The sequence below is a fragment of the Leptonychotes weddellii genome, chromosome 10 (genome assembly GCF_054177405.1).
Source record: "Leptonychotes weddellii isolate Sample4059 chromosome 10, ASM5417740v2, whole genome shotgun sequence".
Lineage (NCBI taxonomy): Eukaryota > Metazoa > Chordata > Mammalia > Carnivora > Phocidae > Leptonychotes > Leptonychotes weddellii.
This window is the reverse complement of record NC_138378.1, coordinates 4,957,112-4,974,350: the sequence shown is the minus strand read 5'-3', so window position 1 is coordinate 4,974,350 and position 17,239 is coordinate 4,957,112. Positions and strand designations below refer to the sequence as shown.

At 55.5% G+C, this 17,239-nt stretch overlaps 1 protein-coding gene across 7 annotated transcripts; it reads right to left on the bottom strand.

Annotated features, from left to right (window-relative positions):
• Positions 1–529: 529 nt before the first annotated feature.
• ZBP1 (Z-DNA binding protein 1) lies at positions 530–12,711 on the bottom strand. Of its 7 annotated transcripts, none has more exons than XM_031038354.2 (8): positions 12,489–12,708; positions 9,651–9,869; positions 9,031–9,096; positions 8,476–8,649; positions 7,031–7,195; positions 5,669–5,875; positions 4,469–4,695; positions 530–1,557 (listed from the first exon to the last, which is right to left on the bottom strand). In XM_031038354.2, the coding sequence occupies exons 1-8, from the start codon at positions 12,520–12,522 to the stop codon at positions 1,342–1,344; spliced, it is 1,308 nt and encodes a 435-aa protein (XP_030894214.2). In that variant the 5' UTR covers positions 12,523–12,708; the 3' UTR covers positions 530–1,341. The 7 variants fall into 7 exon arrangements, 5 of the variants coding, with proteins under 5 accessions (XP_030894214.2, XP_030894212.2, XP_030894213.2 ...); XR_014149029.1 differs by adding an exon at positions 1,651–1,792 and having other exon boundaries at positions 1,428–1,557; positions 9,651–12,710; XR_014149030.1 differs by adding an exon at positions 1,651–1,780 and having other exon boundaries at positions 1,428–1,557; positions 9,651–12,710.
• Between the last annotated feature and the right edge of the window lie 4,528 nt (positions 12,712–17,239).

The following is a 17,239-nucleotide window of genomic DNA, read 5'->3' as shown; positions in this document are numbered from 1 at the left end:
GGCTTGTCTCTGTTAGAAGAGCCAATATTTCCCCTTTTGTGTGAAGTGGGTCCGGCTTTCTGCCATCTACAACAAAATGAGTCCTGGTGAATAGGGAGAGATGGGCGAGTAATGTGGCAAATGGCAAGGCAGTGAGACACGGGATTGACGGGGACACAGGAGCCTCAGGGGCAGAGACACAGGCTGGGCGAGAGCCTGCGAAGTTTTCCTGGATGAGGCCACGTCTCAGCTGAGACCTGCTGGCTGAGTAGCACCGAGCTAAGGAAAGGGGGTGGCAGAGGTGAGAGGGACATGCCACACTGGGAAAGGAAAATCAGCTGGAGCTGACTTCCACACGAAGGGGACAGATACATCAGCTCATCTAACGGACACGTGCAAAGAAGCAGGAACGACCGGACCCAGGGGCTCAAACAATGCCTTAGGGCTCCCCTTGAAGGGACATACCATAAGTGCTGTGTATTTGTCCAGGCACTGATCAACGTGTCAAGGATCTCAAGATCCTCCCAGTCGCATTGAAAAGAGACAAAAGGTTGTTCAATGACATTCTTTACTGAGGCTCCGTGATGAGCCAGCCTTTCCTCCACGAAGGCAGACGCTAGCTGCAGGAAACATGGCTCCTGGGCATTGGACATCCATGGTCCAGAGGAGGAAACACAAAAGAGAGTGAGGTGCGGGTGTGGCACTGGGAGGGTAGTGGGCACAGAGCTGTGTGTGTGTTACGGACATAACAAGTGGACGATGTGAGTCCTCTTCCGCAACGGTCCTGCCTGGCTGACCGCTCCATCCTCCTCTATCTTCCTCCCTTCGTCCCTTCCCAAGTGTCCCCCAGACCCCACCCCACTCCTTTGTTCTGGAAATGCCACCGTGCCCACAACCCTTCCGAGGGAACTGAGTCCGCCCATAAGCACCATGTTGGTGTATGACAAGCATCCCCTGACAGTTGGCTAGCAGAGGTCACCTGACCTGTGGGCTGGCCAGTGACTTCTGCTGGGGCCTTGAGGGGAGGGATTTGTTCTCCGGAAGTTCAGCTAAGAAATCCTGAGAGATCAAAGTGGAGGTAGGACGGCTGTAGAAAGGTCAGGTGGGAAAGAGGTCAGGCAGCCACAATGGGCCTTGAGGAAGTCAGGTCTTGGGTGAGAGAAGAATGGGCAGCCATGATGGAAGGCGGGCCAAGGAGGCAGTTGGGACAGACATGCCTTCGCCAAGCCCCAGGCCAGGCCCGGCCCGAACGCTGACTCTCACCGGCCATGTGTCAGGAGGCAACAAGGTGGAAAACAACATTTATGAAACACAGAAAGCGCAATACCAAGGGCTCACTGGTGTTGCTCTTCCTGAGAGAGCCTAGCTGTTTGTTCTGGACTCCACCTGCCGCTGGGAGTCCACGTCTGGGCTTCCGTCCACCCGGCCACTGTCTTCCGCAGCTCGGGGATCCCTGCTTTCAAGAGTCAGAGCTTCTAGGTGGGAGATGAAGGTCAAGATGCCGTCATTGCCGGGGGAGGCCTGGCCACGGTCGTGAGGGGACTGACTTCCGGGCACTGCACCTTCAGAGGGAGGATCCTGGGAAGAGAAGATGTTGCCACAGGGACGCGTGGGCCCCTTGCCTCAAATAAGCAAAGCGATCTGGCTCTCCGGGGCCCCGTCTTCTCTTACCTGGACTGACTGTGAATGGGGCCCTTGCGCTCGCTGTTTGCAGTGCCTTCCCCCGGTCTTCGCTTGGCTGGCTGCCTCCCCTCAGACTTCAGCTCGATGCTACCTCCTCCCGGAGCCTCCTCTGATTGCCCTGCCGAGGCAGCTGCTCGCCCATCATGGGCTGCCCACCCCTCCCCGGGTTTTATTGTTTGTTTGTTTGTTTTTTTACTGTGCCGGGGTTTCTCCGAAAGGCTTTATTGCCTTGTGAGCTGCCTCTCTTCCTTACTGGACTATTTCTCTGACTTGCTCATGGCTATGCGTCCAGCTGAGGGAGCGTTTCAGGGCAAGCGCGGGGCCAGAACTGGGGAATGAATGAATGAGCTGCTTCTTCCCGATACTGGAAAGACGGAAGAAGCTCTAAGGTGGCTACAGCATTATTTCTGGGAAGACTCAGGGGTCTGAGTGATTGCGGGCGGGGTACGGACTAGAGGAGGGGTCCTGCTCCAGAAGGCTCCAAGGAGGGCCAGCTTCATGGGCATGTGGTCTGGGCCCATGTTCAGAGGGACCCTGGACTCATGTCAAAGCTCTGCTCTGTCTTGAAATGCTGATGAAGCTGAATCAGGAGCCCCACTTTTCCATGTTGCACTGGGCCCCCAAAGTCATGTCCACGGTCCCATCAGGATGTCACAGCAGCAAACCGGGCAGGCGGGCAGCTGAGAGCCCCCCACGCCCCTGCTGACGGCCCGTCCAGGTGCCTCAGCTCACAGAGACCCCAAAGAGCGGGCCGCACTCCACAGCACTGACAGACCCTGATTAGTCATTTCCCCCGAAAGGAAAGCCTGCCAGGCCTTACATGTCTCAGGATGGGATCCTGCCCATCACCTGAGTAAGAAGTTAGATGTTCCTCAGGCCAGGGAGGTGGGTGGGTAGGGGTGCAGAGTGAAAAAGGCCTTGTCAGCACCAATGCTGAGCCCTTGGGGAGGGACAGAGGAGGGGGCATTAGCTATTTTTCAAACGCAGAGGGCTGTGCTTCTTTCCCCCAAAGAGGAGTCTTGGCTGGTCCTGCCTAAGATCAGGTGGCGGGGGGCGCCCACGACTCCCGAGGTCCCTGTGTGCCTCCTTGGAGGTTTCTGGGACGTGGGGAAGAGGGTGCCCTCTCTCTACTGACTCCTCTCGCTGTTGGAAGTTCAAGGACATGGTCGTCAGGGTGGGAAGACATTCTTGGCGTCCAACATAAATGCCCACAGGCCTGTGGGTGCCGGCGGGTGGATGCTGGCGAAGTCTAGTCTAGGTTTTCTAACCATGGGGGAAGGCATGACTCCTTCATCCAAATCCCAGAGAGTCGGGAGCTGCAATCCTCCTCCTGATCCTTCTTTCACGCTGAAGGCAGAAGTCCCATCATACTCTCTCCTGTTCAAAGCCCCTCTGTGGCTCCCGACAGCCTTGGGACAGATGCCAAAGTCCTCACCAGCCACCACAGGCATGGAGCTGTGCTCTGGCCTCTGCCATCCTTGAAGCATGCACGGGTCACACTCACACTTCTGTTCACCCACCATCCTGTTCTCCCCTGTTGCCCACAGTTGTCCACCCACCGGATGGACCCTCCCCCGGCCACTGCCACCTTGCTCCTGCCTGTGTCACCTGCCAGGAATCACCTGGCTCCATATCCAGGGGCAGGAGCAGTGGCTGGGTGACTAACTGCCCCTGTGACATCCTGTTGGCCATCCCCTGAGTCTTAGCTGGGCTCAAGTGACATTTCCCAGCCCCCCTTGAGGCCAAGTGCAGGCCCTTGAACTGAAGCCAGGAGCGTGGGTGTGCTTGGTCAAAGGGGGATGGTTGGCCCTCTGTAGCCTCTCTGCCCACAGACAAGTACAGAGCCCCCGGGATGGCCCAGCACCTCGGCGGAAGGAACCGGGGTCTGTGCCTCCCACCAGCCTGATGGCCCCCCTTGCACGTGTGCTAAACCTCCGGCAGGTTGGAGCCATTCTGGTTAGACAGTCTCTTTGTTGCAACAAGTTAGCCTCTCTCTGAGACAGACCCTCACTCACTGTGGGGGCACCCCAGCGCCTGCCACAAGGCCTAAAATAACGCCAATGGTAATGATATCTCATGGTGCCTGGAGGCACGTGTGGGGCCAGGCACAGTGCCCAGGCTTTGCCTGCCAAGCTCCCCCAGTCCTCGCCACAACCAGGAGCCACAGGCAATTACCATCCTCCTGTCACAGATGGGGAAACAGGCTCAGAGCTAAATGCTGGGCTAGGTCACTTGGCTAAAAAGATTTGACACCACACACTAACTCCAGGGCTGCTCTCTGCTATGACCCTCTATTGCCTTCCAGACTCAGGGAAATGGGAGATTCGAGAACAACTGTTGATGGGTGGATGGATGGTTGGATGGATGGATAGATGGGTGGATAGGTGGGTGGATGGGTGGGTGGATGGGTGGAGGGGTGGGTAGATGGGTGGATGGATGGATAGATAAACGGATAGATGGATGAATGGATAGGTGGGTGGACAGATGGATGGATGGATGCATGGATGCATGGACAGGTGGATGGGTAGGTGGATAGATGGATGGATGGATAGATGGATGGATGGATGGATGGATGGATAGACGGATGGATGGATGGGTGGGTGGATGGATGGATGGATGGATAGATGGATGGATGGATGGATGGATAGATGGATGGATGGATGGATAGACGGATGGATGGATGGGTGGGTGGATGGATGGATGGTGGATGGGTGGATGGGTGGATGGGTAGATGGATGGGTTGGTGGATGGGTAGATGGATGAGAGAGAAATAGAGAACACAGGGCCCACCTTGCCCCAGGCTCACCTCCATCCTTGCTTGGCTCCCCAGGGTCCCTCCTGCCTCCTTTGCAACTCCTCCTGGACCAGCTCTCTCCGAGCCGATAGTCATTCTGTTGCTGTTGCCGATGGCAATGTCCTCAAGGAAGCATGAACTGATATGGACTCTCTGGGCCATCTCCTCCTTGGAGGAAGATCCTGGTTGGGGCATTCGAATTTCGAACGAAGCTCCTGGGCCTTCAGCGGTGGCAGAGGCTGTGGGTCAGCCAATGACAGAGATGTCAGGAAGGCTGCAAGAGCAGCTGGATGGTGGCCCCGAGCCCTGACACTCAGCCTGGCTTTCAAGTTCTCCTTGGCCCACTCTCCTCCCAGAAGCCAGGCCAGGCTTAGGCCACAGCCGAGGCCCTGCCTCCCTGAGCACCTCTGCACACAGCCTGGGCTGCCGGCTCTCTCTGCCACCCAGGTCTGCTGGCATGGACGTCACCTCCTCCTGTGCCCTTCCCCTGGGGTTCGACCACCTCCCCTCCACCTCCCCGCCACCGCCTGCTCCCATCTCTGCTGCTGGCTTCCCCGCAGCTCTGGAACACCATCCCCACCTATGGTTAAAACCTGCACGTGGCCGTAGCCATCCCCAGCCCCTGACACCTGGCTCCTTTCCCATCCAAACTTCGGACAAGAGTTGCACACAGTACCCCCTCCTCCTACTCCTGGAGCTCCTCTGTCCCCTCGGGTCACCACAGACCCCTGTGGCTGGACCCCATGGAACTCCCCAAACTCATCGGCTTCTCCTTCCTGGAAACTCTCCTCCGGTGGTCCCCGGCCTCCCTGCTGTTTTTTGCCCCCCAGCCTGTCTCTGGGTTATCAGAGCTGGGGAGGACTTAGCCTGGGCTCTCTGGTCACTGTGGACAGCACTTAATAGGACCCCAAGTACTTAGAGGGCTCCGGTCCCCCCTCCTTAGATGCCATTCCAGGCTGGCCATCTCCTCTGACCTGCTTCAGCTGGCCCACGCTTGCTGCACGGACGAGGAAACCGGTCTCCCGAGGAGGGCGGGTGGTAGGGAGTGGGAGCCTGAGTGCTAACTCTAAAGCCCCACCTGCTCTATTCTGTGAGACAGCCTCCAGGCGGAAGGAAAGGAATTCCCCATCGTGCCTCTCTCCCTGCAAAAAATGGCTCAAGTTCTATCCAGCGAGGAGATGGATGGGGTGGGGTGGGGGCAGGATGGGTTACCTGGGGGGCTGCCCAAGGGGTTGCAGGCTGCAGGGCCTTTGGCCTGGGCACCGTTGAGGTTCATCTTGTTGCCATGTCCTATCTGTACCCGTCTGAGCACAGACTTCTCCAAGTGGATGTCCTGGGGTCCCCAGGCTGCAGCCGGGGAACTCTGAGTTGAGGGATCAGCTGGCGCCACTGGGGGGAGTTCGAGGGGAGCCATGGAGCCTAGCAGGGGACACAGCAACATGACCTCAGGCCCCCACCCTCTGACGCCCCCTCCCCCCTACACACACAAAGTCCTGGCTGGACAGAGGAGACAGGCCTCTGAATTCTTTGTGAGCTCTCGCGGACTGGGAATGAGTGTTTCAGGCCATTGATGGAGAGCAGGTGGGCCCAGTAACACAAGTAGTGTGGGGCTCCCCAGGGGTTTATGACTGGGTTTATGAAAACCCAGTCAGTGAGCGCAGCTTCTGCTCCCTGGTGCTCTCAATCCTTTGAACCCACGAGGGCAAGTCTCCTTGGGTGTTGGTGTATCTTTAAGACCCCTCAACCGGGAGCATTCACAGCCTTGACATTGTTTTTTTCTTCTCAGTATTCATCTTTATAGTAAACTTTCTGGTTTTAAACTTAAGGCCATGCTATAAAAGTTAACTTTAAAATAAATTTGAGTAGAATAAAAAGGCAAGCCATTTACCAACATTAAGTATATAATCAGACATGGGCATGGCCAAAATTGGGGAGGGCAGAGCCCAGAGGACTAAGGTCGGGGAGACATTGATCTAGAAAAGCAACGTTCCTCATTTCACTGCCAGGGAAACAAAATCCCAGAGTTGGGGGTGGGGTGGGGAAGGTATCTCTGGAGGTCACAAGAAGGAGTCCAACTTTTGGGCTGATGCTGTCACTCGTGTTCCATGGCTGGTCTGATGGGGGCCGTGTGCCCTCTCACCCCAGTGCCTGGCCGGGAGTAGGCACTCCTTTGCGGGACTGTATTTTAACAAAAGTAGGATGCTGCTGGTAAGATGCAACCCAGTTTCTAAGATGTTAAAATGTGGGGGGAAAAGTGTATCTCAGAACAAACGAAACACTACAAAGACCCTTGTGACGTTCTACTGAGGGAGAGTGAATACTGAGTTGTTTCTCATGGCAAAACATCAGGTCCCATTGAAACCAAGGCAAAAGGTATCAGAATGAAGGGAAACCAGGAGAGGTTTGATCCAGGCACCAGGGGAGACTTCCTCATTCTCAGGAAGGCCCCAAAGGATGACCTTGGAGATCTGAGAGCTGCCCCTTCTCAGAGCTTGAAACTCGCCCTCTCTGCTCCCACCCGGATGGAGCAGGTACCCCTACCTACAGGGAGTGGGTGTCTCTCCGAGGACTCACTATTCTCTCCAGAGGCCGCCTGTCTCATGATGACATTCCCATGTCCAATCTGGATGGCTTCAGAGTTGTCAATGGAAATGTGGTTATTTGGTCCATTCTGACAGATTATGTTGATTGAATTTTTCTGGTAAATAATCTCAGTGGCCGGATTTCTTCCTCCCGAATCTGCAAAATCATATTCCACTCCAGCCCTCTGCACCTCTCTGGGGGTCAGGGGTTCCCAATACCCGAGAGCAGCAACAAAATCTCTGGTGGAGCTTGTTAAAACACAGATGCCCTGGTGTCCACCCTGAGGGTGCTGAGTCAGGATGTCCAAGGAGAGACCCAGGAGCTGGCGTGTTTAACAAGCCCCCCCACCCCCGGGGTATCAGAGATGAGCCTTGCTTAGATGTCCCCGGGGCGGTCACCCTACCTAGGCATCCTCTGCCACCCCCAGGAGGGTCCTGGGAGCCTCACTGCCCACCTCATCCTCTGTCCCTGTCGCTGTGAGGCATCCCCTGACCACTGAGCTCCAGGACCTCTCTCCCCTTAGTGAAGGCAGCAGGGGGCCGTCCATGGGCTATTTCCGGCCACTGGATAAGCTTTGTTTGGCTCACATGGCATTTTTAAGAATTGGGATTTTTTCACCAGTGTTTAAAACCTGGTGGCTGTCATGTTATCACGCCTGCAATGCAGGGACACCCCCCTCCCTTGGGCGCTGTGAGACTGTGCATCATCCCGCAGGCCACGTGAGCACCTGCCTGGGGCTCTGCCGGCTCCACAAACAGGGCCACGTCCCGCCTTTGTGGGCCCTCAGCTCTTGTGCCTTGGTGGGTACCTTCCTCCATAAAAAATATTCAAAATTACCACTTACGACAGTGGTGGGATAAAGGCAAATGTGATCCAGGCTGGAGTCATGATTAACTCTTCATTACTATTACAATCCGCATCTTTTCTTCTGATTTTAAGAGAAATTAGAACATTGTTGTGGACCCCTAGTGCTAAGTAGGGCTCATGCCTGCTGCACCTGAGGGAGAAGTCCCCCGGGCCCCCACCCTGTGGGTGTCTGAGCCCAGGCTTCTCTTCCAGCAGCTTCAAAACTCCAAGTTGGGCAAAGTGCTGACAGAAAACTGTTAGCAAACTCAGGCTGAGCCCCGCATCCCAGGGCTGCTATAGTTAGGAGTGGGTCACCTCCCCTCCTGGCCCCTTGCCTTCTGCAACTACAGCCTCAGGCCACTCCTCCGGGAGGCCCTCCTCGGTTACTCCCACCAGCACCAGCACCAACTCCACCCTCCTGGTACCCCCTTCTAGTGAGCCAAGAACAAGACCACTGCAAGCTTCTGTGAGGGTCTGACAAGGAAGCTGGAGCTGGCAAAGTGCTGGGCAGGGCGCCCACAAGCACTGGATGTTAAGGTTTCTCTTCTAGCCCCGCCCCATCCAGGTGTGGGCCGCAGGTAAGGACCTACCTGGTTGATAAATTGCCCATGTACTTGACTTCTCATCCAAGTCCAGAAGATGCTTCCTCCTCATAGCGTACAAGTCTGGGTTGACTTCTTTTGCTGTCTTCCTTCCCAGCTTCTGGGAGATGGTCAGGGCCTTACAGGGCCCATGGGCTTCCAGAATCCTGTAGATGTCTTCCTCTGGGAAGCAGGGCAGTGGGTGGTAAAGGAGGAGCCCGGAGTGTGAGTCTCCTCCACTGCTTGCTAGCTGTGTACACTTGGGCCGACCAGACCCCCTGTGCTCAGTTTCCCCATCTGAAACGTGTGGTACATAAGAACAGCGCAGCACAGAGCCCGCTCTAGGGCGCGGGGTGGACATACACTGCTCTGAACGGTGCCGGGCACATGGGAGGGGCCCATGGCAGGTGCCACCGCGGATCAGAGAGATTTCTCAGCCATTTAGCTTCTTCCACTGTGCAGGCTGAGTCCTGCCTCCGGACACTCTGTGGGAACCTCTTGGTGGGCGGGGCAAGAGTCACATCTCAGGTGGCCAAGGAGAGTTTGGGGAAGTGGGATGCTTACGCTGTTGAGTGAGCCGAGAGCCAGCTTCCTGTGGAACTGTAACTGCGCCTTGCTGGGGCCTCTCTGCTGGAGGAAGAAAGAGTGGCCGGGGGCATGAGGGGTGGCAGAGGAGATGGGGACGCCACTGGACAAAGGCGGGCCGCTCCACAGTGGCCCCGGTGCGCGGGCGATCTGGACTCAGAGTCTAGAGTTAAACCAACCTGCCTTCAAACCTGCCCTGTCGCTCTCCATACCCCCGGCTTTGCTGCTAACTCACGCCTCTGGGCCAAGAGGAAGAGTGCCATCCACTTACGCCCGGGGGCTGTGGGAGCGCCCAACCAATGCCAACTCCGGGACCCAGGGTAAGCCAAGTCTGTTCTACTCTTATCACTACCGCGGCAGTTGTCAACAGTGTTACTGCTGATGCTTTGCTGAGCGCCCGCCACGTGCGGGCGCGAGGCTGGGCCCTCTGCGTCTCACCCTCTCGCAACCCTGGGCAGCAGATCTGCAAGGCACGGCCGGGGGATGCCACGCACCCTTGAGAGGCGGAGCTTGTATTCGAACCCAGGCCCGGGCCCCGCTTGTCCTCTGCCAGGACTGCTCGTGCTGGCCCCCCCGTCCCCCTTCCCGGGGCAGGTTACCCTGGCTGGGCTGGGCCAGCTCTGCGGGCTCCACTTCAGTCCTGCCCTTGCCCAGGCCCCACATCGCCTGGCCTTCCAGGGAGACTTTGGACTCCTCCTTCATCCGGTAGAGGACTTGGTTGAGTTTCTTCTTGGGCACTTGGCATTCCTTTGCCAACTGGAAAGACTTCATGGGGGAGCCAGCACCCCTCAGCACCTGCAGGATCCTCTGCTCAAGGTCTGGGAGAAGGAGAGAGGGGCAGAGAGGGGGCTGAATCTCCCCCGGACGGAGCCTGGGCTGGAAGCTCGGGGGCAGGGGAGGTGCCTCCAGGGCAGATGGAGGGGCAGGGACCTGAGCAGACATTCACTAACAACACCACTGTTCAGGGAGGGACACATGCGCTGGTCAGAAATGACCGTGGCCGGACAGCCTGGTGACCAGAGGAGGTGCCCCAGCCTCCTGAGCGTCCTCTGCCTGGTGTGAGTGCTTGAGGGCGGGGTGGGGGGGACACTCAGCCCTCAGACATCCTCAGAGCAGAGGGGAGGGGAGGGTAGCGGGGTGGGGTAGAGTGAGGGCAGGAGGGCAGGAACTGGGGGGGAGACAAAGTGCCTCCTGGGAGGCCTGCTGTCCCCACCTCCCTACGGCACCTGCCCCTCCTCGTGGGCTCTCCATCCACATCAGTGGTGCGTCTATTCTTCCAAGCCAGAAAGCTAAAGACACTCAGAAACGGATCTTTCTCCCTGGTGCCCAGTTACAGAGAGTCCTGGAAACCTTGTTCCTGGCTCTCTCTCGAACCTCTTCTTCTCCCCTCTGTGCCTCTGCCTTCCTATTCTTCATCGTCATCTCCTGGACGACAGCAGCTCCGCCGACCGCAGTCGGGATCCCTCCAGCCCACCCTCCCCTCGGCAGCCAGAGCTTCCCTCCAAGTGCCAGCCGGCTGTGCTCCTTCCAGCCCGCTCAGCCCTGGGCCTTTGCACACATTGCTCCCTCTGTCAGGAACGCTCTCCCCCCCTCCACCCGCCCAACATCTACTCAACCTCCAGGTCTCACTCAAACACCATCTCTTTTGGGGAGCATCATAGATGCCCCGAGTGATTGGGGTGCTGTGTGTGGGGGTGGGGGGTCCCCGGCAGAATGTCTCCAAGGACCCCCTTGCTGTGATTGCCGGGTCCACTGCAGTATCTTCGGTGTCTAGCACAGTGCTGGGAGCACAGTAGGTGCTCGGGAAACAGCATTTGAACGAACAAGTGTCTGAGTGGGTCTGCCCAGCACAAGGACAGGTGTCTGCCCAGATGACGCAGGGCAGGGTATGGGCAGCTCCTCCTGGGTCTCTATTTCCCCACCTGAGGTTAATGACCCAGAGGCTGGAGAAGGAGCTCTCTGAACGGCCCCTGTTCCTCTCTGATGGGCTCCCACAAACCCAAGCCTGCGGCTCTTTGGGGAGCCGAGAACAGAGTGCACACAGTGCCTGGGGAGCTGGAAGGAGCCCCGTGGGCGGCAGCCCAGCCTCTTGCCAGGAAATCTCTGCCCCCAAGAACCCCACGGGAAACGCAAGGCAGGGTCCTTCTGGGGAAGACCTGGGGCCCCTTGGCAGGGCAGCAGCCCGATCCTTTGCCTTCTGGGGTTTTCCCTAGTGGGGGAAGGGGTAATCCATTGGCTGACTCTACAGCTGGGCTCTGAGGCTCGCTCTGGGATCAGGACACATTCATCCGTGCTGGGTGCAGGTGAAGTGCATTTAGAATGCCTGGGGGCATCCACCCCTTCACTCACCAACGTCTACCTCTGGCGGCCGGGGATCCCCATCCAATCAACAGCAAGCCTGGCTTTGCCTTGTCTTGAAAAGAGTTTTGATTTTTGAAAAGCCTGCCCCTGGGTGAGCCTCTTCCCCTCCCTCCTCCTCCACCCCCCTAACCTCAAAGGAGCCGAGGGGGGTCGTGGGGTCGGAGATCAGAGTGAGGGCCGAGCCCATAGAGCTGGCTGGCCTCCTGCACTGAGTCTTCAGGCTGGTGTGTCCGTAAATGGAAGGTTGTAAAATGGATGAGGTGTAAGCGACAGGTTGGAAAGGAACAACCAGGAGGGAGAAGTTAAATTCAGCCACTGAGTGACAAGTACCTGCGTGTCCCCCTTGTGGAAGCACCACAAAAACCGGGGAACCAGCCCGGGGCCCTGGGCGCACACTGCTGGCCCTCCTCCCCAGTCCCCCATTCGTCCTCTTTTCTGTTCTCTGACGGCTGGTTTCCGCGGTTTGAGCCCCCTCTCTGCCATCCGTGTGATCGCTCTGTGCCTCACTTTTTCCATCTGTGAACTGGGGATGAGAGCAGCTACCTCGAAGATTGTAGTGAGGAGTAAATCAGCAAATGATAACAGAATTAAAAAAAACAAAAAGCAAAACCACCCTCAGCCCACAGCCCACAGCCCACAAGCTCTCTAGAATACACGGCTCGCTTTTCTTGGGTTTTCTTCCAGGAGTGAAGTGTTATCTGCAGTACTAGGAGACACAGGCATGCACGTCCGCCTCTTCTCAAAGCAACTTCTGTTGTTTCTTAAAATGAGTGTGAGGCCAGGTGTTCAGACCCCAGTGTCAGCCATGCGGCCCGGGGTCCCCCTTGCGGGGCCTCAGTGACCTCGTCTATAAAACGGAAACAGCTCTGCGCTTGCCCCCGGGGGCTCCTAAAAGGTGTGCAGAGGGTGCTGCAAGGTGCCCAGGGCAGACCCTGGGGTCCCCTCGACTCCCGCGGCCACAGGGCTTTGGGGTACTGTCGGCTATCATTGCTGTCATCTAGCCAAGGAAAGGAGCTGGAAAGAAAGGTGCAAATCCCATTGGGAGCACCTACTATTGCTTGGAAGGAAGAGAGTACCTCTTTCATCAGGGTCCCCGGGGGCCTGGGCCATCCTGGCTGCAGCGGCTGGGAGCCTGGAGGCGTCTGCACCGCGGCTTGGAACGGACAGGCTGGGTGGAGGTAGGGTGTCCTTGCGCGGCCGGACTGGGTGCTCCCGCAGCTGCGAAGGGTGGGTGTTTGCTGTTCACACTCCAGAAACAAGCCTAGTCAGCCTGACCTGACCAGCATTCTGGGGAAAAAGAAAACGAAACTCCTGCGTGTGGCCTCAGAAAAAAAAGATTGAAAGCAGAAATGATGAGTGAGGGCCTCTGACTATGTGTTGGTAGAAGGAAGCTGAGCTTGGCAAGACCAGAGCGTTCTCCGGAACCACGGGGCTTCCCTGACTTTCTGGGCGCTTGCCACTGCCCACCCTGATCCCCACACAGAGTCTGAGGCCCCCCGGGGGTGGGGGGGCGGGGCACTGCAATTGTTTGTGCGTGTCAAAATCACAGCTCTTTTTAGGGAGCACCTGCTATGTGCTTTCCAATCTTATGTGCCCCTCTGACTCCCCTTCAGGGTAGGGGCTAGTACTGATGTCTTTTCTCAGAGAGGAAACTGAGGCTTAAGGCCATTGGGTCACTTGTCCAAGGCTGGGTTTTAACTCAGCCCACAATTTATTGGCTGTGTGACTTTGGGCAGGTTCTTAAACATATTTGTGCCTCAGTTTCCTCATCTGTAAAATGGGGCTAATAAAAGTAGCTACATCAGGAGGTCCTGGAGAGGACTAAAGGGGGTAATCCAGTTGAACAGTCTGACCAGACCCCTCCAGTGCCATCTCCAGCCAGGAGCACAGTGGGGCACCCACATACCTGGAAAAGGGATCTATCACTTACATCTAGTTTCAAGGGGCTCCTGACCCCCAAGTAGGTCAGAGCCACTGTTCTTTACCAGGTAATAGAAGGGGAAACCCGGGTCTATAGTGGTGAAGGGCTTCGGGCCAGGCAGCCAGGAGGGTCATGAACTCAGCCCTGGAAGTCCCTGGGCTCAGGGTCCCAGCCACAGAGGCCTGGGGAGGGTCTCGACCTCGGAGGACTTTGCCCCAGCACTTCTGCAAAGGGAGGGGCTCGCACGTCTGGGGCAGTGTTTGCAGAGCGAACGGGGCAGTCCTGACGCCCAGTCCGCACCCAGGCCACTTACAGCCCAGCCCCTGGGGGCGGGGCGCGCGTCCCAGGTGAGGTCACGCACATCCGCTCCCCACTGCCACATAGGACAGCTCAGTAGCAACCGGAAACCGAAATGGTGTTTGTTTGTTTTATGTAAAACCGAGAAAATGTGTTTCTCCCTATGAATTGTCAATATCAATTTGAAGTGTAACGGGGCTGTTGAGGGACATTGTGGAGGCGCACTCAGGGAGGGGGCTCCGGCTGAGCCCCCAGTGGGAGGCGGCGGGGGGGGGGGGGGGCGGCTTGCCGAGACTGGCCACCAGGTGGCGCTCGCTCATCAACCTGGACCCCAGGCCGCTGACTGTCTCTCTGATGTGGAGGGACCTTCCACCCATCACCACCCTCCAGGGAAACCCCTGAATCCATCTGGCCTGTGGGTACATCTGCTCACGGGAACCGATGTACTGAGCGGATTCGAGGCTGAGTGCAAAGGCAATTCTCAGAGCCTCCTTTCCAGTGTGAAAGGCTCCCTACTCTGCCAAGAAAGGGCCTCAAAGGCCACAGGAGTTCCAAGATGGGGCCACCGCCTGCCCGAGCCCAAATCTTTTTTTGCCTTGGAAAGCACATTCATTTTTTATGGTTTGTATTTTTCTGGAAACTATTAGAACTCTCCACCCAAACCAGATGATAATTACATGTTACTGATCTCCAGTCTTTACATCTCTCTCTCTCTCTTTTAAAGAAGAGATATTTTTACTGCACATTGTGTTGGCAAAACCCAGTCTCTGTTCTACCAGGCAGCCTGGATGTTATTTTCACATTTTCTCTGTGAATTCCCCTCAGGGAAGGGAGTGGTAAGGTCTGAAGGCACCAAATGTGGGTAATAATGTGTCTTCGGTCAAGGGCAAAGATCAGAGAATCAGAGGTGGCCAGAGGAGACAGGGATTGCACGCAGTCTCGAGAGCTATCAACAGAGGGCGAGGAACAAAGATCAGGGAAAGCTGCTTTGTCAAAGGCAGCAGGACCTCGGTGGCAGCCCCCCATAGGGACCTGCCTTGGCTCTGTTAGCTGCCCTTCAAGGTAGAGCTCAGTGGGCTTCCGTTGGTCATCTGTGTCCACCGGAGTTGGACGGACCTGGGGCTCTGGTCTGGCACCCCCACCTTTTAGCTACAGGCCTAGGCGCAAGTCACTAGTCTTCCTGAGCCTCAGTTTCTCCCTTTGGAAAAGGAGATAAAAGCAGCACCTACTTCTGGGGTGATTGCCAAAGTTAAATAAAATCATGCACCTAGGTCCTACCAGAGCACCGAGCATGTAGTATGTGCTTAATAAACAGGAGTTAGTCCTATCTTTACTTCATGATCCCCAGCTGTCCTGCTCTGACATGAAAAAGCAGTCCCATTTCATCTGGTCTTTCACCAAATAATGTTTTGTGCTTTCTTTATCCCAGTTCCCGAGGTGGAGCCTGTGGTGGGGGTGGAGGAAGGCCTCTCCTCACCGGTTCCTGGATCCGCTTCTCACTCCGGCTGTAGAAGAGGCCACACGGCCCAATTCAGGGATTGAGGGGGCGCTCAGGCTGAGTCCAGGGTGGACCAGCACTCCCTGTGCTGGCCAGTCGAGTGAGCCAGGGGGATGGGCAGGGGCTGGGCAGGGGCTGGGCAGGGGCTGGGGCATCAATGGCCTTGGTGGAAACTTGAAATTTTCACTGGGAGCAGAAGAAGGGCCACTGCAAGATTTTCATCCAAGCCAACTTGGGTAAAAGCAGCCTTGGGTGCTTGAGGAAGGTCAGCAAGAGGTGGGCGGGGGGGGGGGGCAGAACCAGGCTGTTTCTCGTCCTCCCCCCACACCAACACTCTGTAGAAAGCCCTTCCCCACATCCCAACAGATGGATTGAAATGAATTCTCATCTAAGTTTTAGTTTTTGATCAAAAGACATTTTGATGATGTTACTACCAAAATTATTTGCCTACAAGAAATTCATTCATTACAACTGGCCATAAGCTCTTCACTGAGCAATCAATATTCTTGGGGATTCTGGCAAAACGAGAAGAGCTCACCTATAAATTCGTTTCAAATATAATGAAGTGTAACGAAATGTTTATGATGACTAGATGGAACAATTCATGAACATGACATAATGTTAGGTTTCCTAGACATTTCATTAAACATTTGTTGATCCTGATTTTGTAACGTTTAGCCCCCTACCCCCTGTTTTGGAGCTCAAACATTTTCAAAGTCTCCTGAAGCATTCGTAGGTCTGAGGTGCTAAGATTTCTATGCCCAGAAGGTATGATGGGGAGATGCAGAGACACACATGCTAAGGGCCAGGATTCCTGCTCTTCTGGGGGCTGTGGCCCCGCTCGGTTATGGGCAGGGGTGTTGCCGAGTGTGGGACAGGGGATGGGTTGAGAGTAGAACAGTTTTATGTGTCAATTGGCAACTTCTTTTCATTTTAAATGGATATCCTGCTCTAAAATTTGACCCAATGATGTTTCTTAAAAGACTGGGGAACTGCGTAGCAACCACTGAAGACCCTTGGACAAGCTGGCTTTGAATGGCGCAGGCGCACTTATACGCGGGTTGTTTTTTTTTTTTATAAATGCGGTACAATACTGTAGATGTATTTTCTCTTCCTTATGATTTTCTTAACATTTTCTTTTCTCTGGCTTACTTTATTGTAAGAATACAGCATATAATACATAGAACATGCAGAACAGGTGTTAACCAGCTGTTTATGCTATCAGTAAGGCTTCTGGTCACGAGTTATGTTTTTAGGGAGTCAAAGCTACACATGGATTTTCGACCTCACAGCATGTTCATTGCCCCAATCCCTGTGTTGTTCAAGGTCCAACTGTATTTAGTTCGAGCTTACTATGGACCCTGTATTCATTATTTCACTGGCTCTTAGCAACCTGTAAAGTTGGTAAGTAATATTAAATCTGCAGTTTGCAGACAAGAAAACTGAGGCGCAGAGAGATGGCTGCGTAAACTGGTCAAGATCACGGAGCTAGCTAGTGGAAGAGGTGGGGTTCAAGCCCAGACTGTCGGGCTGTGGCATCCAAGCTCTTGGCAACTATTGTCCTCACTGTGAACAGATGTGTGCACGGGGAAGGAGCAGTCCTTTCTCTGCTAAACACCTCTATGCCACCAAGCATGCTAATCCCACCGTGGGGCTCCACCTCCTAAGACCGCCGTGTTGGATAGGGTTTCATGGTATGGATTTAGGGGTGCACAAACATTCAGTCCATACCAGGGCCCCTATGGGCAGAGTGCTGTGCTGAGTACTCAGAGGCCCAGAAACCTGACTGGTTGGAAGAAAGTCCAACACTTAAGATTTTTTTTCTCATTAACAATTTTTATACTGATTCTATGTTGAGATGATCCTTTGGATATATTGGGCTTAAAAAAAAAGACAACTGAACAGGTGCATGCAGCCCTGAACACACACGCATGTGTGCACACATGTCCTTACGTACACGTGCACACACACACACACACAAACACACACACACAAACACACACGAGCCCATCTGTGCCTTCTGCTCAGTGAGCCCTTTTTCTCCGAGGTGCTCTGATCCTCTCACTTTGCTGACCACCACTTTAGAGTTTGTGGTCTGAGGCTGGGTGCCC